Source organism: Cyrtonyx montezumae, unplaced genomic scaffold, assembly GCF_038088225.1.
Source record: "Cyrtonyx montezumae isolate F1298 unplaced genomic scaffold, pur_monq_1.0 scaffold_12, whole genome shotgun sequence".
Lineage (NCBI taxonomy): Eukaryota > Metazoa > Chordata > Aves > Galliformes > Odontophoridae > Cyrtonyx > Cyrtonyx montezumae.
This window is the reverse complement of record NW_027071848.1, coordinates 18,342,703-18,367,093: the sequence shown is the minus strand read 5'-3', so window position 1 is coordinate 18,367,093 and position 24,391 is coordinate 18,342,703. Positions and strand designations below refer to the sequence as shown.

General features: G+C 39.0%; 1 protein-coding gene across 2 annotated transcripts; it reads left to right on the top strand.

The window, feature by feature from the left end:
• Window positions 1-349: 349 nt before the first annotated feature.
• On the top strand, window positions 350-21,982 carry HSPH1 (heat shock protein family H (Hsp110) member 1). Of its 2 annotated transcripts, XM_065730221.1 has the most exons (18): window positions 351-588; window positions 899-956; window positions 3,659-3,799; window positions 5,531-5,653; window positions 6,728-6,827; window positions 9,094-9,227; window positions 9,700-9,944; window positions 10,875-11,103; window positions 11,936-12,042; window positions 13,359-13,492; window positions 15,577-15,782; window positions 16,547-16,678; window positions 17,416-17,553; window positions 17,946-18,071; window positions 19,046-19,153; window positions 19,268-19,387; window positions 20,452-20,613; window positions 21,120-21,982. In XM_065730221.1, exons 1-18 carry the CDS (start codon window positions 482-484, stop codon window positions 21,318-21,320), a joined length of 2,571 nt encoding a protein of 856 aa, XP_065586293.1. In that variant the 5' UTR covers window positions 351-481; the 3' UTR covers window positions 21,321-21,982. The 2 variants fall into 2 exon arrangements, with proteins under 2 accessions (XP_065586294.1, XP_065586293.1); XM_065730222.1 differs by lacking the exon at window positions 16,547-16,678 and having other exon boundaries at window positions 350-588.
• Window positions 21,983-24,391: the final 2,409 nt, after the last annotated feature.

Below are 24,391 nucleotides of genomic sequence, written 5' to 3'. Positions count from 1 at the left end.
CAGCGCAGCACGATTTTCTAAACACTAGCACATAGCTTCTTGCTAGACAGGGCTGCTGCTGAAATACAGATGAACCCCGGGCGAGCGAGGGGAAACAGAGCACCCGTCCCACCGCCCCGCGGCCACAAAGCGCGCCCCACGCGCGCTCCCTATAGCCCCGCCTCTCTCCTGGCCACGCCCCCTCCCGCCTCCTCCCCCGCTCCCTTCTCTGAGTCGGCGGCGTCCGTGGTCGCCATGAGAACAGAATACGTCACGGGGTCCCGGCGCCGATGATTGGCCGGAATTGTTCGAGAACGCCGCCGAAGGCGGAAGCGGAAGCCGCACGTGGAGCCGGTGAGTGGTTGCCGCAGTTTCTGGAAACTTCGCCTCATTGTCATATTTAAAGCGGCGGCGCCGCTTGCCCGCCCCTGCGCGCCTATCCGCCGGCAGCGGGACCTGCGCGCCGGTACTGGGTTGGGTGGGGGAGGGTGGTGGCAGGGCCATGGCCGTGGTGGGCTTTGATCTGGGTTTTCAGAGCTGCTACATCGCCGTAGCGCGGGCCGGCGGCATCGAGACGGTGGCCAACGAGTTCAGCGACCGCTGCACGCCGTGAGTGAGGGGAGCGGGGCGGGAGCTCCCTGGGGGGGGGGGGGGCCGCTTCTCTGTGCTTTGGGGTGCGTGGGTTTTCGGGTTCCCTCATTCGTCTGCTTGGATAAAGGCAGCTCGGCTGTGGGGCGGTTTGGATGGGAACCGGGTGTTTCTCGGTCTGAGTTAGGGGCTGGGAGCGGCGGGGCCGGTGGGGCAGGCGCGCTGTGCGGGGGGGAAACGGGGGTGTGGGGGAGGGGAGAGCTCCGCTGCCGTTCGGAGCTCGGTCAGTCCACCGGCAGCGCCCAGCTGAGCAGTCCCTTGTGCCTTTCAGGTCGGTGGTCTCGTTCGGGTCCAAAAACAGAGCTATCGGCGTCTCGGCCAAAAACCAGGTGGGTTCCTTACAGGTGGCTGTGACTGGGAAGCTGACAGCCCGGCGGCTGAGGTGCAAGGAGAGCTGCTGGGCTGGAGTTGAAATCAAGTAATTGGCATTGTTGCTCCTGCTGGAGGAGTTGGACTCGGTGGTCCTTAAAGATCCTTTTGAACTCGGTGTGTTGTATGATTTAGGAGTGATGTGCTGTAGTGCCGTGCTGCTTTCAGAGGAACACAGGTGGTTCTGCTGGAACTTCCCTGCTCGCTGTTTCATTCATGGTAATTTTTTCCGGTTGAACATGCTTCTTTCCTGACACCAGATTTGTATTCTTGGCACTTCTCTATACCTTTTTTCCTGCATCTGAAGGAAAATATTTGAATGCTGAGTAGAAGTGCTTAAAATTGGATGGGAGGGAAAAATGTTGGCTGAGGTTCCTAAAGCAGCACAGCTACTTCACTGGAAGGTAAATGGCTGTGTGTGTTTTTCGAATGTATAACATTTGTAGTATAAATAATCAGGTTTCATTGCTTGAGTACTTCTAAAATGTGCATAAAGGAATACTGAGTGTTTTCTTCACTGAAGTCATATTTTCATGTGTTAGAATGAAGCTCTCCTCTTAGTATTTCAGAGTAGCTAAATATAGCTGTTAAATAAATCCTCAGGTATTGTCAAGCCCTGTATCTGTTGCATAACTGCAGCTGGTAAGGGACTGAGGAGCCTGCAGCTCTGCTGGTCTGTGCAGATCTCTGTGATGAAAGGACTGCAGTGGGTTTCCATGGAGAGAGCACTGGAGGAGACTTTCTTCACTTTAACAGTTCCCTTAGATTTGAACAGCTGAGGAAATGTGAATAGCTTACACATTCACAAATGTACTCATTCAGTTCTAGGTCAAGTATTTCAAGTGATGCAGTAAATGCATATGTTTGTGTTCCTACTTTGGAGAAACTTCATTTTAGCATTGCTTTTGTTTTCTTGTATGCTTTCACTCAGAAACTAGTAAAGTTCACTTGTCTGCAAAATCAGAACAGCAGTGATCTAAATCCTATGTGGAAGCTCTTGAGAGGATTTCAGTATTGTTCTTAGATGAACTAAACAGAAAGGGAAGGAGATTCTGTCTTCTAAAGATGTATGTAAAGGAATATATTTGGGGTGATTGCCAGCAAATTCTGATGGCTTGAGGTTAACCATTCTGGTAATATATTGTATCTTCTGTACTTGGTTGTCTAGCAGTTGAAACTAAATGGTTTTGCCAGAAAAGAAAAGCATGTGATATATTAAATGATAAAAGGTGCAGAGCACTTTGGCTGACTGCCTGTCAGGCACATTGTTTCTTTCTTAAGTGTGGAAGTACCTTTACATGAACAACCGAATTATATTTTCTGTGCCTTAGAGCATAGCTGCTGCTTAAATAGAGGAGCACAATAATCCCTTTCATTTGAAGTTCTAATTAAGAACTTTTCTAAAGTAAGAAACTCATCAGTCAACAATGTGACTATATGCAGAAGCTTATGAGAGTACTCAGAGTTGATCTCTTTTAAGACATGAAGAACTGATGTTGGAGTATATCTTCAGAGTTTGTTTCCTCTTAGGTAACCCTGGTAGCTTGGAGATGAGAGCAGTATATTAGTTAATGGACCATAATTCTCTGCTTTCTTAATTGTGACTAAGCAGGAAGATATTAAAATGTGCTGCAGATCTAATGGCATACAATTACTCTAAAAATATCTGAAGATTGTTCCTTGGAAAGGGCCGTGAGCTTTATTCTAAATTAGGCTGTAAAAGCCACCAGAGTGTTTGTGCTTCTCTGCCAGCTACGTAAAAATTATTTTTGCTTCCATGTTGTTCATCATTTGACTTAATACTGTATAATCTGTTGGTGCCTGGCTAAAGTTACTGGAGAGAGAACAGTGTGCTTCCACAGCTTCTCTCCAATAGAGTTGATTTAATTCTACTTTGAGATACTTGTAGCATCTCTTTTAGGATGCCTACCTGCCTGCTTTCTGTTCTGCATTGCAATCCTAATAAAGAATGTTTATCTAGATCCATTGGTTCTGTGGGGTTCTTGCACTGCAGTTCAGTACATACTTTAAGCTAACTTTGGTACTAAAGTAGTGTCATGCTTCTCTCTGCTGTCTGCGCCCTTTGGTCTCTTGCAAGGATTTGAGTGACTGCTAGATGAGCACAAGCAGGGAGCTCACCTTCTTTAGGAGTAGCACAGGGAAAAGTATTGGAATGAGTGGAGAGCCTGATGCTATTAACTGGACATGCAGTTGTGTGTGTGCATACTTGATGTAGTGGTGTTTAAAGTGAACCCCCCAGGGGTGAGGTTTCTGGTGACTGTGTGCTAGTTTACAGGCGTTGCAAACAGTTGGAAAACAGGCTTTTAATTACTTGAATTGCATCTAAATTAGATGAGTAAAGTTGTAGGCACTGTAAATCATACTATTACTCACCTGATAGCTTGGAGGTTATAGAGATACTCATAATGCTTGTAGTACTTAATGCATATTGCTCTGTGACATGTAGGTTTTACCCACTTTTTTGGTAGTGGTGAGCTGTTGTAAAATACCAGATTGTAGTTACAGGTATTATAGAAACAGAAGTGACAAGTAAGTGAACAGTTTTCTTGAAATGTGACTGATGCTTGGGGCGTACAGGGCAACAGTGAACACTGCAGTTTCACGAGATATAGCTTTCTAAATGTCTTGTATTTCTTTACAGCAAATTACTCATGCCCACAACACAGTATCTAACTTCAAGAGGTTCCATGGCCGTGCATTTAATGATCCATTTGTTCAGAAGGAAAAGGAAAGGTTGAGTTATGATTTGGTTCCAATGAAGAATGGTGGAGTTGGAGTAAAGGTATGCTTGCAGTATTATCTTCTTATTTTTGCAGTTACACAGAAGTTTACATTTCAGCACTTAGGAAGATTCAGGCTCCCATTTAACTAGCCTAAAGTTCTTTTTTTTCCTTCATTCTTTTGAAGGGGAACCCTTGTATGAATAGACAGCTTTTACTTTAAGTGGTGCATGCTAAACATCAAATGAAGATTTGTTTGCAGTAATTGCTGAAATCTGAGCTTCTCTGTTGGCAAATAGTGCATCCAGCCCAAACATTACAGCAGAAGATACTAAGATAATTTGGGGGTTGTGTGGCTTTACAAAATCGTGAATACTTGAAAGTCACTCCAGTGTAGAATGCTCTGTAACAGTCTAATCACTTGGTTACTTGCTCCTAAGTAGTATGAGTGATATGTTTTTAGAGCACTGTCTGGAGTCCTGTAATACGCTTGCAACAGTAACTGTCCATCTTGTACAACTACTCCATGTCCAGTCCAGCCTACTCTAGGAATAGTTTCCTGATGCAGTGTCAGCATTTCTTACAGAAGGTGTCCTTAATGTTGATTCATTTACAGACCTGTACCAAAAATACTGATATCAAAGCCTTGTGAAATTCACTTGATACTGCTTCACTAGAAACAACCCTAGCTTAGTTAGTGATGTGTGTTAGTCTTGGTGCTTTTCTCCATACTTTGAACTGATACATCAAAATTTGAGCATAGATCAGGCCGTAGTAATGAGCAGATTTACGGAGAAGTCAAACTTTAATAAAGAGGTGGTTCCTTCTCTTGTGCTCACTGTGACTGGTGATGTTAACGAATGTGTTCCAGACAGAAATTAGTGTTTTCTTTTAATTAAGTGCATGTAGGAGTGTTTTTCTGTAAGTAGAAGTCCAGTAGTGAGCAGAGTTACTTGTTATCTTTTATTTGTTTTTAGTCTGTTTGCAGAACAAACAAGTAGGCTTTCTTGGTCATGTTTTTTCCAATTTAACTGTGTTTAAAAAAAAAAAAAACAGTTGATTCAATATGTCATATAATTGGTAAGATATTTAGAGAACAATTTTTCTTCTAAAATGGAAATGCTCTGGTTTTTTTCCCTGATTATAATATTGTGGATGAAAGTCAATTACTCTTTCAAGAATCAATTTTAACATGTTCCTTCACTTCATCATTGGCGTTTATGCTACTATGCAGAAAACTGGAGATTCAGAGAGAGCTTTTTGGTAAGGGAGCAGCATGAGGATAAACTTCTGCTGAGCTGTATCTGTTTAGTTGGCTTATGTGTGTAGTCTGTACTGTAGTTGTTTCAGCTCTTCCCTCTAGAGACTCTGCTAATGTTTGAGCAGGCTTATAAAAATGTTAGGGGAAAATAGCAGGTAATTCTGGAATTTTCTGTAGTTGACAGCAGTTAGAACATTGGCTGTTTCAACTGTTTTTGGTGTCATACTATGTATCTATGCCTTATTTGTGTTTTGGGCTCAGTCATTTTCAAAGTTCCAGACTCTCAACCATTAACCTTCATCTGTAGTGTTCATGTGGTTCCCAGTGCTTTAATTTTGATCATGGAATTACTGCTTCTGTAGACACTGAACTGACATTTTAAATTATAAATTCTGGTTCATTATAGAACAAATTAAGCGTGTCAAGGTTGAAAGGGTATTAGTCAACAATGTACCAAAAAAACTGTTAACTGTAAGTTATTTTTCTTCCCATTGATACAATGGAATTAGTTTTCCTACTTTTCTTTCTCCAGGTCATGTACATGGATGAGGAGCACATCTTCAGTGTGGAACAGATTTCAGCAATGTTGTTGACAAAGCTAAAGGAGACTGCAGAGAGTAACCTGAAAAAGCCAGTAACAGACTGTGTTATTTCTGTAAGTAATTGTAGTGCACAGGAACATTGTCTTTTAACTTCAGCTATTGAGGGCATTTTGTTCTTTTTCTCTGTACATGAATAGGAACACCAGATAAGCACTTAGAAAGGGATTAATCCTAACTTTAGAGCCTGTGACTTAAAGAAATCCCAGGGCCACTTCCATATTTCAGTCTCTGTGCCACTTCATGAACGCATTCACTTGGGAGATGTCTGAACTCTGGGACAAAGAACACCTTTGGGATCCAGATGTATACCATTTTGTAATTAAATCCCATGACTAAACACTCTAATTACTTGTTAAGGATACCTTTATTTATCAAAGTTTGCCATCTGGCAGCTGAAATTACTTAACTTCAGTTCATTTTTCAGTTTGACTGCACAAGAAAATGACCTCAGAACAAGAAAAGTCATTAATTAACAAAGCCTAAATATAAAATGGCATCTGCCTCTGTGTATTCACTGACTCTTTGAACAAGTCTACCTCATGCTGTATCTAGAAGTATTTTAGTTTGTTGTTCTCAGAGGAGCTTATCCACTCGGTAATCTGAAAAGTTAATGTCCTCTAACAGTGTAGTTGAAGTCTCCAGGGATATTGCAGATCACTGTCCAAAGCAGATAATAGAGCTCTGCAGCAAATTTTCAACTGCATAATACTTCAGAAACTCTTTGCTAGTTCTTCTCCAAAGTAATTTTGGCCAAAGCAGATTCTTTATTAATTATTACTATTAATTATTGCTTTCTTGGATGGTAAATATCTACCCATTATGCCTGAGGTTGTGTCTCTTTGTTCATAAAAACTGGTCTTATATTTTGCAGCAGTAATTAGTGTCCCTAACAAATAATTATTTGCTTCTCTGTAGTGTATGTTTGTAAAAACTAACGGATGCTTGTTTAATTCCATCTCAGCCTGACTGAGTATTTAGTCTTGGATCAGCAAACTATTTGAAGTGAATGTTGTATCTATTGTCTTTATGGTCATCATCCTTAGGGACAGTTTGTGTGAGCATTTTCATATAGGCCGTGTGTTGTCTCATATTTTGAAGCTATCCCTATACTCACCTGTTTTCTTCAGGTTCCATCGTTTTTCACAGATGCTGAAAGGAGGTCTGTTCTGGATGCAGCTCAGATTGTTGGACTAAACTGTCTTAGATTAATGAATGACATGACAGCTGGTATGTATGGAAAAACAGCAGTTTCTTCTAGTTTTATGTATTGGTAGCAGATGCATCTAGTTACTCTGGGGAAACTGGGCTGACTTTGAAAATAGGACATGAAACAAGTGTTCAAAACACTTCTTTATTTTAGTTTTTATCTTAATGTCTTCTATATCAAAGCGTAGTAGAGATGAAGCCTTAGTGAAACTTGTCTCCCTGGGTACTTTGTTAGGCATTGCAACATGTGCCTAGGCTACTTGTATGCTTAGTATCCAGATGTTCTGGAAGAAAACACAGTTCTTGGCATTTTTAAAGGAAATACACTGATTAATTGTTAACACTTAATTTCAGAACTTTTGTCAGTATAATTGTGGTTTTAAAATGAAAAATTGCACAGTTAATTTCCTTTGCTAATGTTCTCAAGACTCTGAAAACACATTAGTACAACCAAGAGCTTTTGGTCTAGAAGCAAGTGTTCACATCCCAAGTCTTCATGCATATCTTGGTGTCTGGGAAGAGGGCATTGTTCCATGTTTTAAATGGATTAATAATTAGCATTTGTTTCCTGGGAGAAAAACTGTGAAGAAGGAGTTTGTACCAGAGAACAGTTAATTTTCTTCTCCCCACAATAATAAGTTGAGAAGGGTTTGCTCAGGCAGGATGTTCCATGTAAGAATTTTTTGTGAATTCCATCTGGATTCATGCCTTTAAATTGAATTACTTTTTAAAGATTGAAGTAATTTTAACGTGTATTGGTAGAGTAGTATCTTAAAGTTGTTTTCTTAAAAAATTGCGGATGAATATTCTATGAGTATTCTCAAGTACAGGTCTTTAGAAATTTTGCCAATGGGAAGAACAGTTTGCAGAAGTGCAGACCTTTCATCCCTGTAGCAGTACCAGCAGCTTTCCTGTAAAGTGTAATGGTATAGTATTCTTCATTTTCTTGTCCTTACATTGTAAGGCTAATAAGTACTATTCAGTTTTTTCTAGATTTAAATGTTATGATCTTTGGTAATATCTGTGGAGAAGGGATCCTGAGGTACAGTAGAGCAGAAAATAAAGTTTGTCCTATTTTTTCTAATGAAGGACAAAGTCTGTTGTGTTTTATTGAAGTCCTACTCATAAAACCTGGCTTGGAAACAAAGGAAGCTCGTTTGACATGCTGAAAAATACATTGTACATTAGCTTAGGTCTCAAGGTTATAGCAATTCAATATATTCCATGTAATAAGAGGTGGGGTTTTTTATTTGTTCTTTTAAATTAAGCACTTAGCAATGGCTGAGCTGTGGGAGTCATTAATGAATGCTGGTGCTGGAGATTTTTTAAGACCCCTAAAGAATCCACAGTGATGAGTACCAGCTGTAGGGGAACTGTACTAGATACTAGAATCCATACATCTCAACTCCCTTATCAGTGGGAATCCAGGCTGTTGTTGTTCTAGATAGTTCAAATTTGTTGTGACTGGGGAAGCCAGTCCCTTCTTCCTAATGTGAGGCTGTCAGTGTGACTATAAAATGTTGCTCTTGGAGAGCATGTGCTTCCTGTCTTCATTACCACCTTCACTAATGCTGTAATTCTCTTACCTGATAATCTGGCCATTGGGATTTCTTCATCATGTGCCAATGAATGGTCATGTGCATTCCATCTTGTGTCAAAATCGTTGCCTTTCCAAGTAACTGTGTAGATGAAACTCTGTTCATTTTTTCAGTTATTGCATCAATCTCCTGCCTAGCTGTGACACTGCTATATATCCAGAGTTCTGCGGCAAAGCTTTTAATATTCTGTCTTTTGACATGATCACCATGTGCTTACATGCCACACTAGCTTCTGTTCTACTCTTTGCAATCTGTCTTTGCCCAATAATGTGCATAGACTGAATTTCTTCCATTTTATAGCCTCTTTGGACCATTCATAGTGTTTTCAAATGTAATCTTCATGCCTGGGAGATATTCTTTTGTAAATTCAAATAATGCATCCTTGATTACTGTGAGAAGCTAAAAGGTGAACTGTTAAGAAACTGATCAAAACAGATTAGTACTTAGAACAGGGTCATTGGCTCCTAGTTTTACATGGTTAGACATTTAGGGATAGAGCATATGCGTGACCGAGGAAGGTTTTTTTGCTACTCAGATCCTATGATGTATTAATGGAATAAAGCTTCTGTGTGGTAAGACCTGGCAAAGGTGTTTTTGTCTGGCTGCTCTTGATCCTATAGCTTAGTATGGCAATGCACAAGTGGAGATCTGTTAGAGATTACACTGATATGTGATATTTGTTTATGCAGTGGCTCTGAATTATGGAATTTATAAACAAGATCTTCCAGCTCCTGAAGAGAAGCCACGAATAGTTGTATTTGTTGATATGGGGCATTCTGCATTTCAAGTATCTGCCTGCGCGTTCAACAAGAGTAAACTAAAGGTAGTAAGATTAATTGAATTTAAAAGGCTTTGAGACACTAAACTATTCTATAAATCTGTCTTGTTTTAAAATTCTGAAATAATCTAAGACGTAGAAAGTGGCAAAAGGATGGAAGGTAAAGATTTTTTAGAATCCATCATTTGTATGGTTTTAGATAAAGGCTGGAGATTGCTTTGCAGTGCACCAATACTGTGTACCAAGATGTACTATTGTCATCAAAGTTAAGTGGATGAATTAAATTTGTGAAGGCTTAGGATTGTCACTTACTTAGACTTATTTCCACTGTAAAAGTGGAAAGCAGTTTTTACAGATGTGGTTGATTTAAATACTTAAGCTGTGCATAGAAACTTAGACTGCCTTGTCCCCACTTTTTTTTTTTTTTTGGAACAAAGGCTTGCCAGTATTGGATGACTTCTGTTCTATCTGGTTTCTGTTGAGGGTTAGACTGAATAATTATGTTCTTCCCAACCAGGTACTGGGCACAGCATTTGACCCTTTCCTAGGTGGAAGGAACTTTGATGGAAAGTTAGTAGACTACTTTTGTGCAGAAATAAAAGCAAAGTACAAACTGGATCCAAAATCAAAAGTTCGAGCTCTTCTTCGTCTGTATCAGGAGTGTGAGAAGCTGAAGAAATTAATGAGTTCAAATAGCACAGACATTCCCCTGAACATTGAGTGTTTCATGAACGATACTGATGTATCTGGAAAAATGAACAGGTGAGCACTATGGGAGGTATTTAAGATATATGGCCCCCCAAGCAACTGCATAGCCAAGTGTTTATTTCCATTTCAATAGAATCTTAACTGTGCTAAATTTAAGTGCAAGTTCTGAATAGCTGTAGCATTTCTAAGTGCTGGAATAACTAAGGCTGAGATATAATGCTCAGCTACCAGAGCAGTGTTTCAGTGTAATAATTTATGTATAGGAAGCTTGTATTTTTTTCTGTGGAATGGCACAGTTTTAAAATCATGAGTTGATGGCTGTAAAGCAGGGCAGGGAGGCTGGCTTGCATATATTTAGGTCTGTAGCATATTTTAGGTAACCTAAATACCCTATTGCTCTTAAGATAGCAACCATTCAGGTTTTCTTTTTTTTTTCTCCTCCTGCTCTTACTGAACCATGGGTATTAGGAAAGAAATGAAGGACAAAAGTGGTACCCTTGGGGGTGACTTGTTTATGCCTGGAATGTCAATGAAGTTTCTTGCATGCACTCACAGGCACAGCTTCATTTGTAGTCAGTCCTTTAACTACTGTCCAGGGAGTGGGTTGTGTGGTTGGTTGGTTTTTTTTTCCCCATTATTTAGGACACCGGTATAAAGTAACTTCTTTGTAAAGGCAGTATGAGTGATTTCTCTACTCTTATCTGTAACCTGTGCCGAGAGGCAAATGCAGAACACCTGCCCAAGCAGTACCTTTATCTTACTGTACTACCCTGATAGCAGCATAGGAAAATCTGTATGCAGCTGTTCATGTACTGCCTTGTCTACAGCTGTCAATTCAGCCTACTCAGAGGGACTTAGCTTTAAGGCTTTTTGCAGCGTAGTTAACAAACCTGGTCAAAATCAGTTCAGAAATTAAAAAAAAAAAAGCAGGAAATCTTTGCTGTAGAATGGGCATGGTTTGGTTGACAGCACTTCTTTCCTTAGGTCTCAATTTGAAGAATTGTGTGCTGACCTGCTACAAAGGATAGAGATGCCTCTGCTTTTGTTAATGGAACAAACACAACTGAAAGTGGAAGATGTGACTGCTGTAGAGATTGTTGGAGGAGCAACCCGCATTCCTGCTGTTAAAGAAAAGATTGCTAAATTCTTTGGCAAAGATGTCAGTACAACACTGAATGCAGATGAAGCCATAGCTAGAGGCTGTGCTCTGCAGGTACTGTACTGGCAGCACTTGAAAAACTGAAAAGTTACATTTCATGAGAAATGGCTGAGGTGGTTCCTTAAAGGCATGCAAAGGAACATGTGTTCACTGAGTCTTCTAATAAGATCCTTTCATGGTGCAGTAGTTTAAATTCAACTGTTGGGTGTGTTCTATAAGCAGCCAGATCTTCTCTTCAGAAGACCAAAGTCTTTAATGAGAGAAATTCATTAGACACTGACAAGCTGAGAGGTTTTTATCAATGAAGTGTGCAAGAATTATCTATGCAGAGCCCAAAACACTACAGATAACGCATTTTCTGGTATCAAATATGATTTGAATATCGGTATGATACTGACTGTTCTATTCTCTTCCTCCTTGCTATCCATAAGTTATTTTTACAGATTATAATGAACTGTATTTTACAGGCAAACCGTTCATTGTCTTCTTTTCTGCTTTACTCGTTCTTTTATTTGACTTACTTTTCTTTACCCTATTTCACCAATTGCTTTCCATTACTGCCAGTCAGTTGTCTGCAGGGAAAGGAGCAGGACATGCAAAGTAAAGACTTCTTTTGAGGCTAAGTAATGCAGAGCTTCTGTTCTTTACACTTCCACTCTTTTAGACTACTACCTTTTTCACAAGCTGCAGTAAGAATAATGCTGAAAGTGCTGCTATGTGACAGTATGAACACATCTATATAGTTAGTTACTACATTCCTTTGAAGTCAAGCAATTCACCTAGTACAGTCACCACAGTTCTCATTTTCTTGTCTACAGATGTTTAAGTTTCTTAGGGCAAGGTAGCAGAGTAGTTACACAACTGCAGTGTCTGTTTTTTCTTCTAGTGTGCAATTCTTTCTCCAGCTTTTAAAGTGAGAGAATTCTCTGTGACAGATGCTACACCATTCCCTATCTCTCTGTTGTGGAACACAGAAGCAGAGGACACTGAAGGGTAGGTAGCTCAAACTGCTGTTCTATGAAGCTTTTGACCTTTCCATTCAAGGTCTATGTTCTGGGTTGCATTTAAAGTGGGATCTTAGCATTCTGATGCAGAAAGTCTGTAGATCGTGTACCAGAGGGGGTTTATAGTGGGTTTCTGTTGAAAAGGCATGTGTTAAATTTTAGTCATATTTACCCTTGTATGTAAAAAATAATAATTTTGAAAGATAAATTTGAGCTGCCAACTAATGTCTTTTATTACTCTCACCTGTTTGTTAGGTCTTGAAATGTAAAGTGAACTAGGAAAAACTGGATAACAGTACCTCTTTGACTTTTCTATTGCAAGCTTTTGTTAACACCTACCCAGATTCTTGTTTCAGTAGGAACATCATGCACTATGTAAACATTGTGAGCTTGCATGGATACTGTTTGGCTGGAAACAGAAGCAAGGATTTAACTCTTATGGCTTCTTAAGAGCAATTCCTTGCAATTGCAGTATCTCAAGACTCTGACCTTTGTTATTAATGGTGATACGCATGTCTGGGATATTGAAATGTTTGAAATCAAATTTTGGGGAGCCCAGAGTGTTAAAGGGACTTTCTATCTTTTTTTTTCCCCACAAGCTCTTTGTAATTCTGCTTTTTCTTTAATCTTGTGGAGATGCAGAACCTACTTGTTTGTTCCCTCACTGGCTTCCAAGAGCAAACTATGGATTCATGTTGTAGGTGAAAGCTCTTGTTTTGTCACACTTAAGTTGTAGATGAGATCTTTCTATATTTAGGAGATTTAAAAAAAAACACAGTTAGAATTTAGAATCAGACAGGTATGTAGCAGTAAACAGAACTTAGACAAAGAACCTAATTAAAGCTGCCTGTCTTTGTCATATAAAGGAATGAAAGATAATCAGGTGTCAGGGTTGGCAGATGAGCCACAGAAAGTAAGTGAGTTAAGCTATTAGTGGGGCTGTAATTTGCTTTTTGAGGCTAAGTGAGGAAGAGTGCAAATCCTGATTTCAGTTACACTATTCCAGACTCAACAATAGCCCTAAACTTTGAAAGAAAAACAAATGCTGGAAGTCTACTGATGTTCTGTCACCAAATTACTGCCTACACCTGAACTTCTTCTCTTCTGAAACTCAAAACTAGTGAAATAGGATTCTTGTTTATTACAGTACACAACAGTAATTGTTTTCTTTGCTGTATGGTTGTGAGGTGTCTGAATTTTTCAAGAGGGCAAATATGTCAAAGCATAGTGATGTTTTTCTGAAGGTTTCTGATACTAAATCAGTCTTTCACCTCAGATAATCTCTTAATTTTCTTCTGATTTTAGGGTTCATGAGGTATTCAGCAGAAATCATGCAGCACCTTTCTCCAAGGTTCTTACCTTCTATAGGAAGGGTCCATTTGAGTTAGAGGCTTTTTATTCTGATCCTAATGGAGTCCCATATCCAGAGTCAAAAATTGGTAAGTAATTTTCCTGGAATTGTTGCTGTCTAACATTGTCAGTTTTGGTCTTAAATTCTGTAATAATATATAAATATTTTTGTAGTTTTTGATCTCTGGAGAGCTCAGTTATTAACAGCTGTCTTGTTCCATGGATGGACAAAATCCAGATTTGATTAGCTTCAAAAGCTGTTTCATCCAATGATGACGTGAAGGGAACTGTGACAGTACACCCAGGACTAGAATGAGAGTATCATTGTAAAAACTTTAACATGTTTTCTTTTCAACTAAAGCATCCTTTTGAGTACTTGAAAAAATCTCCTGTATATAGAATACATAAGTATGGATTAAACATGAGCACTGAAACCACAGAATAAAGCTTGAGTTACTGAGCATTGCATTTTCCTGTTCTTCCTGGATGTGGTGTAAGACTGCCTTCAGCAGAATTTCCTCAGCACTAAATAGCAGCAGCTTCAAGGCTAAGGTGTTGATTTGAATTGCGTTGGCAGCAAGAGCATGTTTTTACTCTTTTTTTTGACAAATTAAAACATTGTCAGTCTTTTGTTTATAATGCAGTTAGAAAAAGATGTTTTCCTGGTAAGATCAAACTGGGAGTTTTTACAAAACTGTCAAATAACTGCTTGGTTTTGTTTGAGATCTCAACAATTACTGCACTTGAGCCTCAATATTTTTAGGCTGGTAGAAGCAATGACAAATCTCTTTACTAAAAATTTCTCTTACTAAGAAAATTATTTTTCTGTATTTTTTTTCTTGCCCTTGAGCTATTGACTGGTTAGGTATTTCATAGTAAAACTGTTCTGTTGGTTAACAGTGTACTTGGATAATAGTACACTGGAATTGCAGTGTTAAAGATGAACTTTATAAATATTCTTGAAATGTCTGGGAGAATACATAGGTCTAAATCATGGCAATCTGATTTATACTTCAGCTGCTATATTGTGTATTATGAATTCACCTGTACCTGTTTTCCCAACAGGAAAAATCAGTTAATTTTCCCTGTGTTGAAGCAAATTCTGTGGTTGGTTCATAGTGAGTCACAAAGATCAAATTCCATTTCTTAGAAACCAGCACAATATTTTGTAGTCACAGAAACAGCAGACTTCCTTTCATGTTAACTTGGCCTTTAAAGGCCACTAGTGCAATTTGTGCCAGTTACATTTCTATGGCTTTAACAAATGAGATAGTTAACTTCTTTCTATACAGCGAACTGAACATGGATTTTGAAAGTCTGATTGGCTTCAGCTTACTCAACAGTTAAGTCTTAGCTCAGAGCAGAGTGGTTAGTAGCTCTTACGAGTGATTCAGTAGTTCTGATGAGACTACTGAAAGAGGACAGGTCACAGCTTCAGTATTATTGGATTTACATAGTAGGGGATTATATTCTTTGGCCTGTAAAGTAAGCTGATAAAAGCTTATATGCAGGAAGATGAGATCTACTGATGAAGTGGTGCATGTGAGCATGTGCATATCCAGCCCATGAGTATCAATGAAGTAGAGTAATCCCCAGGACACTGTTTTGGTGATGTACTGTGCAGTGGACAGGAAAATATACCTGCTCTTAGATGAGTATTAGAAATCTCACTTTTTATACGCTCTCTCTAGAGTAAAAGGTAATGGCAGGCGTTATATGGATGTTAGAAGCTGAAAGGCAAAAATGCATTATTATTTTATTATGCTTCTAGAAATACTGTTCCCATATTGGACAACTAAAAAGGCATGTACATTAGGCAAAGTCTTCCAGTTTTTGTTCATCCCATTATAGTATCACAGATAGCACAAGCAAAGGGAGACTAAGCTTTTTTTACTTTTTGTGTTGATTCTGTATTACTAGTGACAGGAGAATCTGCCTTCCAATGAAAAATCAACATTCTCCCTTATTATTTAGAAGGTGAGATTGATAGAACAATAATGCTTTTTGTTTTTCACAGTATTCACTTAGTTTGGGAATCAATCAACTGACACATATTATTGGTGGGGTCAAACATTTGGGAAGTGTCTTCTGTGGAAAGAAGGAAGTATTTTTCTTGTCCTGTAATGTTACCTAGTCTATTACATTCAGTCAATACAGGTTCTTTTAACTTCAGGTAGGTATGTTATCCAGAATGTGGCAGCTCAGAAAGATGGAGAGAAGTCTAAAGTGAAAGTGAAAGTCCGTGTCAATACTCATGGCATTTTCAGCGTGTCCACTGCATCCATGGTAGAGCCAGTTAAAAGTGAAGATAGTGAAGATGTTGGTGTTGAGACTGAATTGGAAACTCAAGACCAGATGCCAGCTGAACATTCTAGTGATGTGAGTTAGCATTTCTTGTGTGAATATCTTTACTGATGAACCTGTTCTCCTGGTACATACTTGGGAAGAGAAGTACCTTCTGAGGAAGCAAAATGAGGTTAATTTTGAGGTGTGCACAGTCGTTAGTAAGATCTGTTTATAAGAAAAAGAAAATATGGTGCCATCTTGAAAAACTGTGGATTTCCAAATGAATTATCAAGCAACATGTTGCATGGCAGCAGGTGGGTTCCTTGAGGGTGGGATTGCTTACCATTGTCATAGTTACCAGTGTTCCATGTAAGAACTGGATTTAGATTGGTAGTCCTCTGTGCTCAGTCTGAAAAAGAATTGTGCCTAAAGCTCTGTGTTAAAAAAGTTTTGAAACCTTATGAAAGGGAGAACATTTAATCACTTTCTACAGCATGGAAGGGAAGGGGAGCAATGGGGAATACAGCACTGTTGTGGTGGACTTTGTGTTAATTTTTTTTGAAAAGGAAAAAAAAAAAGCTATGACTCAATAAATTAAAAGCCACTTTTTGTAAAAGAAGGTGGTAGAATGCACACACGTGAGCATCGTGCTGCCAGCCTGGCACTGGTAGCATTTTCACAAAGTTCTTCTGAACTTGCACGTAGTCTCTGTTAGTTAAAGCGTGTGCATTTGCGTGTGCACAGAATGCTTTGTAGGGCACTTGGTACACTGTGTGTCAGAAGTGGTGCCCTATAACTTTGAATAAATTCCAGTGCACATGCCTTCTACATCCTTTGTGCCTGGGCTTTCATTTCAGAAAAATAACCAGCAAGAGAACAGTGAGGCTGGAACACAGTCCCAGGTACAAACTGATGGTCAGCAAACGTCACAGTCTCCCCCTTCATCAGAACCTCCCTCTGAAGAAAACAAAATCCCAGATGTCAAGAAAGTGAGTGACCCTTTAACTCTGTTGAAAATGTTATACTCTAATGGTGGCATTTAAAATTGTAATATTCCAGGAAAAAAAGTGAACAACTTGGTACTCAAAACCCTTTTTTCTACTTTTATAGCTTTTTTTTAGTTTTAATTGTCAAAAATAATCTGTATATCTTGTGGTGATTTTCATAAAAATTCTGCAGAATTCCTGCAAGATGCAAGTCTCTGCCACTTGCCTGTCTCTACATGACGTTGTACAGCTAATTTGTTTGGAAAGCAGATATTTCCAATCTATTTAGCAACAGTTAGAGGCCAAAGTTATTAGGTTTGCTGAGAGAAGCTTGAATCGGGAATTCGTAAACCAAAGGGGAGATAATTGATGTGAAGAATATGTGCCTGCATGATATTGCTACTAGTTTGTTCTGTGTAAGATGAAAAACGTTTTAGATTAAAATCTTGCTGCTATCAGCATGACCAGTGAAGTGCTAAGCTGTAGATGGGTGCTTCTGGAAAATCTGCAGATAGGTGATAAATCTGGGAAATGTCCTTCCTGTTGCTCAGCACTGTCTATGAAATACTGTAGGAAGACTAGGTTAGCAGGCAGACTTCCTCGAAAGCTCAAGTGCCTTGCAGGTATGCTTTGAAATTTCTCCAAGAACACAATCTTCATTCATTCCCAATGGATGTTTCTATCATGGTGTTAATTTGTCAGTCAGGTATATAATCTTATTTTTCTTCTCTCCAACTTAGACAAGTGAGAAGAAAGGTGATCAGCCTCCAGAAGCTAAAAAACCCAAGATAAAAGTGAAGAATGTGGAACTGCCTATTGAAGCTAACTTGGTTTGGCAGTTAGGAAAAGATCTCCTCAATATGTACATTGAAACAGAGGTGAGTTAGTGTGGTTCGGACTGCTTTCTTGATTGCAGTTGTTAGCAATTGCTCTGCTTTTCAGAGCAACCTGTGCTCTTCTGTATAAACCTAGAGCATAGTCTCAACTAATTCAGTGAGCTTACAGCGCTCCAACTTCCATAACTGATAATGCTAATAAGTGCTGTTTGTAACAATAGGATCAGAGCACTAATCCGTAGAATAACAAAGATAGCAGGTCTGTTCAAGCTGTTGCAATCTAAAAGATGGCATACCATTTCCTCAGGTAAGTCTACTCGGTAGCTTTGAGAATGCCAGAAGCTTTAGCTCACATTGCCTCTGTGTAGTAGCTGTGCTTTATGGAACTGATTGAACATAAGTATTTACTTAAAATGTTTTACGTGATCACACAGGGTAAGATGATTATGCAAGACAAACTGGAAAAAGAAAGAAATGATGCAAAGAATGCAGTGGAAGAATATGTGTATGAGTTCAGGGACAAATTGTCTGGACCATATGAGAAATTTGTTTGTGAAAAGGTAGGTTATAGTTTCAGGAACTTCCCTGAAAACACTGATAACTATTTTGTATTCTTTAATTACACTTTCTCATCGTATACATGTTGTGGAAACGGCTATAGATCTTAGTTCATTTGTATGATCATAGAACAGCTTTGGTTGGGAAGGGGTCTCAGGGATCATCAAGTTTCAATCCCTGTGCCATAGGAAGAGTTGCCAGCCACTAGATCAAGCACCACTAGATCAGGCTGCCCAGGGCTTCATCCAACCTGGCCTTAAATACCTTTAGGGATGGGGCATCCACAACCTCTCTGGGCAGCTTGTGCCAGCACCTCACCACTCAGTTTAAAAGAATTAAAAAAACAGAGCAAAAGGAAATGTTTTTAAATTAAAGGGAGGGGAGTTTATATTAGATGTCAGATCTTCCTGTTACAATCTACCTGTGTAAAAAGCTGATTTCCCACAGGTTAAAAACTTCCTTTAAATACAGGAAGGCTGCAAAGAGGTCTCCCCCACAGCCTTCTCTTTTCCAGGCTGAACAAGCCCAGTTACTTCAGCCTATCTTCAGCTTATGACAGACTAGTGTAGAACTATAGTTCTCAGGTTTAGCAAGTAGTGCATATCCTTGAGGACTTGACTCCCTTTGCAACAAAATCTTGCCTGGCTTCTAAATAAAGGTGGTGAATAAAGGGAAAACAGTTGTATTCATAACTGAAAACATGAATTAAAACATGAATTAAAAGCATTGGTCTTGATCCAGGCAAGTAGCTGTTAATGCTGCCAATGTTACAATAGATGCATGTTTCCCAGTTAAAATATGATGTGATTTAATTGACTTAATTAGGTGAAAGCTGCAACAGAAATGTTAGCTTAACAGAAATTCTTAGCTTACTTAATGAACACTTGTATTTACCAGTATCCTATTACTGCAAGAGAAGCACAATCAATTGTTGCATATTTTGATGTTTGACATGTTGAATTATATCAACACATAGGATCTGCAAGGCTTCTCTGCACTCCTAACAGAGACAGAAGGCTGGCTGTATGAAGAGGGTGAGGATGAAGCTAAGCAGGTGTACGTAGACAAACTAGAGGATTTGAAGGTAGGTCTGTTAGAGTGCAAAACAACACAAAATGTCAACTTTCCAAAATACCACAAGAAATGATGTTGGTGAATGTTAATGACAAAGCAATTCCTGTGTGTTATGCATTTCTAGAAATTAGGTACTCCAATTGAAATGCGGTATCAAGAAGCAGAGGAGCGACCAAAGCTATTAGAAGAACTGGGACACAGGCTCCAGTTTTACGCTGCAATAGCTGGGGAATTCAGGAATAAAGTAAGTGGCCTCGAACTTTTTGTTTAGTACCACATAGGCTTTAATTGAAGCCCACCACAGCTGGTGGAGGTTCCATATTTGAGTCACACTACTGTTGCATAGGTCACAAATTTTAACACCACAGATGTTTCCTAGTATTCAACAAACCTCACACCCTGCATTGTATCTTCAGTTGTTTGATACTTTAGGATGTTTTCAAGCCAAAAAAAGGCACTTTCACAAAGAGGAAGACAGTCAGACTGCGGTCAAATTCTTGACCTTTTAAAAGCTGATCTGACTTGTTTGGAGGTTGCTCTTCTTCTGTTCCTGCTACCAGAACTGGATGTTGTGCAGCAATGAGAAGCTTTACTGTAAAATCTACTTGGGTAAACTGAAGCTTCCATTGCTTTTATTTACATGCTTCATTTTTGGCACTGTTGTTCAAAGATGACTTTCTAGATAAGCATGCCTACCTTTGAAAAACTTAGTCCTTCAATATCTGCTTAAGAGTTCTAATAGGGCAGCTCAAAACATGCAAAATTACTCAGTTTGAGATTTGAGGCTCGTGACTGAAATACTTATGTATTTGTAACTATGTATTAGAATATATTAGGATTTGAAATTACTCAATACTATTACACTCTTGAAATAACGAATATCACCGAGTGCAGTATTTTTAAGTACACTGAATCCATCTTTTGAATTCTCAGCTTAAGTCACAGGTCATGTTGTAGTGTAGGTTCTTCTGGTAACAGTTAATTTTGTAACTGGTTCTGTGGCATCAAAAGGAATGCTCCTAAGCTTGAGAGCTGTTATAAGCAGCCTTGTTCAGTATGTCATATTATTCTGTGACTTCTTTGTGAAGTCTGTATTCCCTCTGTGAACTGGCTTTCCTTTTGAAATACTGGACAGAATTTCTGCATTACCTCTCATCTCTTGCTGTAACAGATTCAGATTTTGCCTGTTTATTTTGAAAATCAGTGAAGGTGATGATAGATTGTAAATAATTGGGATATTCCTGTCACAGTAACTTGATGCTGCTAGACTTGGCTTTATTAACTTTTGCAAAACATGTATTTGTACAGGATGAAAAATACATCCATATTGACGAAATGGAAATGATGAAAGTAGAGAAGTGTGTGAGTGAAGTGGTAGAGTGGATGAACAATGCTGTGAGTGCACAGGCAAAGAAGAGCTTGGATCAGGATCCAGCTGTGCGTTCCTTTGAAATTAAGGCAAAGCTTCAGGTAAGTACCATAAGAAGTGAATTTTAGAGGCTGTTGTCTGGCTTTTGTTTGTTTAGCTTCTACTCTAAGCTCTTCCTTTTCATATTTCATCTTAGTTTTCTAATACCTCTTAAAAGGTGGTTAGAAAAGGTAAACTAAATGAGGTTCCACAGAAAGCAGAGGAGCTGTGCTATGCTATTTACAATTCTGTGGAACTATTGATATTTTACATGTCTTTCAGTCACCTTAATACTGAAGAACAATTGGAGTTGTTATTGGAAGGTACCGAATAGTCTTAAGGGAAAACCCTGCAGCCACTTATTAAATTAAAAATATCTTTGCTTACAGAACTTCAAAAAGTAAATCGGTTCATTTCAGAATACAGTATTTACTCATCACTTTGGACTCAGGAAATGAAGAAACCAGTTTGAAACAAGGTTTTAGGTGCAGGACCCTTCCCACTAGTGAAGTTAATCTGTCCTTAGCATACATATTATGACCACATCTTTTTCCCCTCTCTCTTTTAGGAGTTGAACAACATCTGTGAGCCCATTGTGACACAACCAAAACCAAAAGTTGACTCTCCGAAGGAAGAAAACCCATTAAGTGAACAGGGTGATTATAAAACTGAAGACATGGGAGAGGATGAGAAAAGTGCAGACATGCCTCAGCAAAATGGTGAATGTCATCCAGGTGATCAAAACACTGTTAACATGGACTTGGACTAAGCCACAGCACTTGCAGCAAGTTATTTCATCCCATGACAGAAGATATTTTTGCTGTCATATGTGATCACAGGATTGAGAATGCATTGTTTTGGGAACTATTTATATTTTTTCTTAAAACTTGTCTGGAATATGTTGTGTTACGGGAGGGAAGAATAGTAATAGTGTTGGTCATGACTATCCTAAAAGGAAAATTGCCTTGGTAACTTTCAGATTCCTGTGGAATTGTGAGTTCATACTAAGCTTCTGTGCAGTATTTAACCATTTGCATCACTAAAGATGAAGAGAAGCACTTGCTCTGAAATATACTGCTCCTTCAAGAGGTTGTATTTGAAACCTTCGTAGGCATTTGTAGATGCCAAGGTAGTTTTCTTTCATCTGGACATCTGATTGGGTATGTCAGTAAAAGTCGGTGTCTGTCCCGTTTGTAAGGACTTTGCAGAATACATTTTTCTGTTCTAAGGTTTTTGATTATTGCAGTCCAAAGCATTTATCAGATAAGATGGTGGAATGTGTTAGTAGCATGCAGAAACGCTTACGTTTCGTCTCTTGCTAAACAATACATTTTTCATGTGGGGTGCATAAAATGAAGGAATTGCTATTTCTGTTAGTGTTAATTGTGAAGCCTTTTAATGGGCTTTAAAATAAAGTTCATTTTACTGGTATTTCCTGACTTGTGGGATTTAGCTGTTATTTTGGTGCTTGTGATGTGTTGTCCTTTCCACTATTGGTGGCAGATAATGAAGGCTGTGACTATTCCTGCACAAATTATAAAAAGATGGTAACACTTAGGGCATGGCTTAGTGACTGCACTTGTGAGGTCATTTTGACATTGGACTCGATGATCTTGAAGGTCTTTTCCAGCCTAAATGGTTCTATGACTTTTAGGAACAGCTTTGCAGGGGGTTGAAAACAACTGTCCCAGGAAATCAGGTACCTGAAGTTAGGAGGTGAGAGGTTTTATTTCTGGAATCATCTTGTGAAAGCTGCTACCTGTACTGATGTATTGGAGCATAGATCTCCACACTGGATGCTCATAGAGTCATAGAGCAGTGTCACTAAAGAGTAGTTAGACTTTTCTAAAACTAAAGCTTGTGAAGCTGGAGCATTTTATCTGCAAAATATAAGAGGAAGGAAGGAGGCAGCCGGTTCTTCCATTGGAGCTGCTGAAGGGGGAATACAAGTACAGGACATGACTGGTACTTTTTAAAGCCAACCAATCTTGCCCATGTCTAGTGTTTTTCTTATAGTGAGGACTGTTAGCAGGACCCTAGGACTTCTCACAGCCAGGGACATGTGTGATACTGCAGCTTCAGCTGGTAGTGACCAATTTTCAGCACGGGTAATAAGCAACTGCACTATCAAAATGCAGGTCCTTGTTAACAGCCTTCTCTTAGCTGCATGTTCCATAACTACAAGGATCCACTGGACAATTGTGTACAGTAGGTAGCACTGAGAATGCTTAGGTTTTTCCCCATCGTTTTTACTAAACAAAAATGTAGTCAGATCTCAAAACCCAGTTTTAAGTGTGGAAGATGAAGTGTGCTGCTGATACCAGTGTAATGGTAGCATCAAGGGTTAACGGGCTCCTGCTTGCTAGTTTATTTCTTGTTGAAATGGAAAGTGTTGCTCTGGCAGCATTAAGATACCAGAACTTTCATTGCAAAACCAGTAGGATGCCACAGCAGGAAACAGCCTGATCAGAGAAATGCTTTGTGAAGACATTTTAAATAGAATTCTGTCAGAATATCTAGTCCTGGATCTACAAAAAGCAGCTTTGCTGGCCCTGGAGTGAATTATCATGCATTTTGTTACCTCTAGAGAAGGTACTGCTCTATTTTTCTTTTAATGAACCTTCATAAAAGGAGTCTGTACTGAGAACAGACAAACGTGTTTTTTCACAGATTTCTGGAACATGTTTCATAGCAGCTAATAGCAGTTGATCCCTAATGATTAAATGGCTTATTTAAATACTTGCTGTTTCTGCTTTAGTCTGAGGAGAGAAAAAAGGCAGAAATTAGTGACTCAAATATTCTTCTTTTCCCTTCCCCTAATTTAGTGAATTTCTTGCTTTCTAATTTATCTTTCACCAGACACATGTGAAAGGCACTTGTTTCCTCTTTCATCTCAGCATCAGCACCAGGGAGGAGAGAGTGTTTGATTTCCTTCATGCTGCAGTGTACTAAAACAACACTCAGCCTTGCAGGGAGTAGATATAGCTGATCCGGTTAATCTTATTGGCACTGTGATTTATTGGCCTTATCTGGCAGTGATTGCATAGAGGTCTGAATCTTTTTTTTTTCTTCCATCTGAAGGAAGAAAACTTGATTTCTGTACAGAAGGGTTTTGGATAGTGTATGCCTTGTCATGTTTACTTACAAAACTGTTCCCTAAAATTTCCTATTATACAAAATCGTTAACTATTCTTACTCTTCTGGCATTACTGATGGTATTCAATGTATTCTTTGAGATAGTCTAGAATATAGCTTGATAATGCCACTTCTTTTGGGAATTTTCTTCTTGTTGAGATGCTAGAAATGTCTGAATAACGTAAACTTCTATTTCTTCCCTAGAAATCTGTGTGCAACACAGAGAAGAACGTTAGATCTGCTCTAAAATGGTTTAAGAATGGAAAGGGAAAAAACACTCAAAGCACTTAGCCTGCCTTATTGGGTCATTATTAACTTTAGTTAAGTATATAAGTATGCCCTTAATTGCCTACGTTAATCTGATTGCAGGCAGGATAAGTATTCAAATCCACTAAGAGCTTTGATAACATTATTCTCGCTAGTTCTTATCCTTCTGTTGCCTCTTTTTTTTTTAACCTATTGTATATGCACTCAAAGGTTTGATCTAGCATGTGTTAATGAGCTAACAATGTATAGACTGGCTACAAGTTCAAGTGATGCATTTTAACACTTAATTGGGGGTCTTTCCTCAGTGAAATGTTATTTTCTGCATTCTGTAGAGAGCTGGAGTGTTCAGCCTGGCTGGCTGAAGCTCCCTGGAGGAAAACATCTTGCTTCGAGATGCCTTAAGATCTGGTGTCTAGTCCTTCTGGTGAAGGGAGTCAA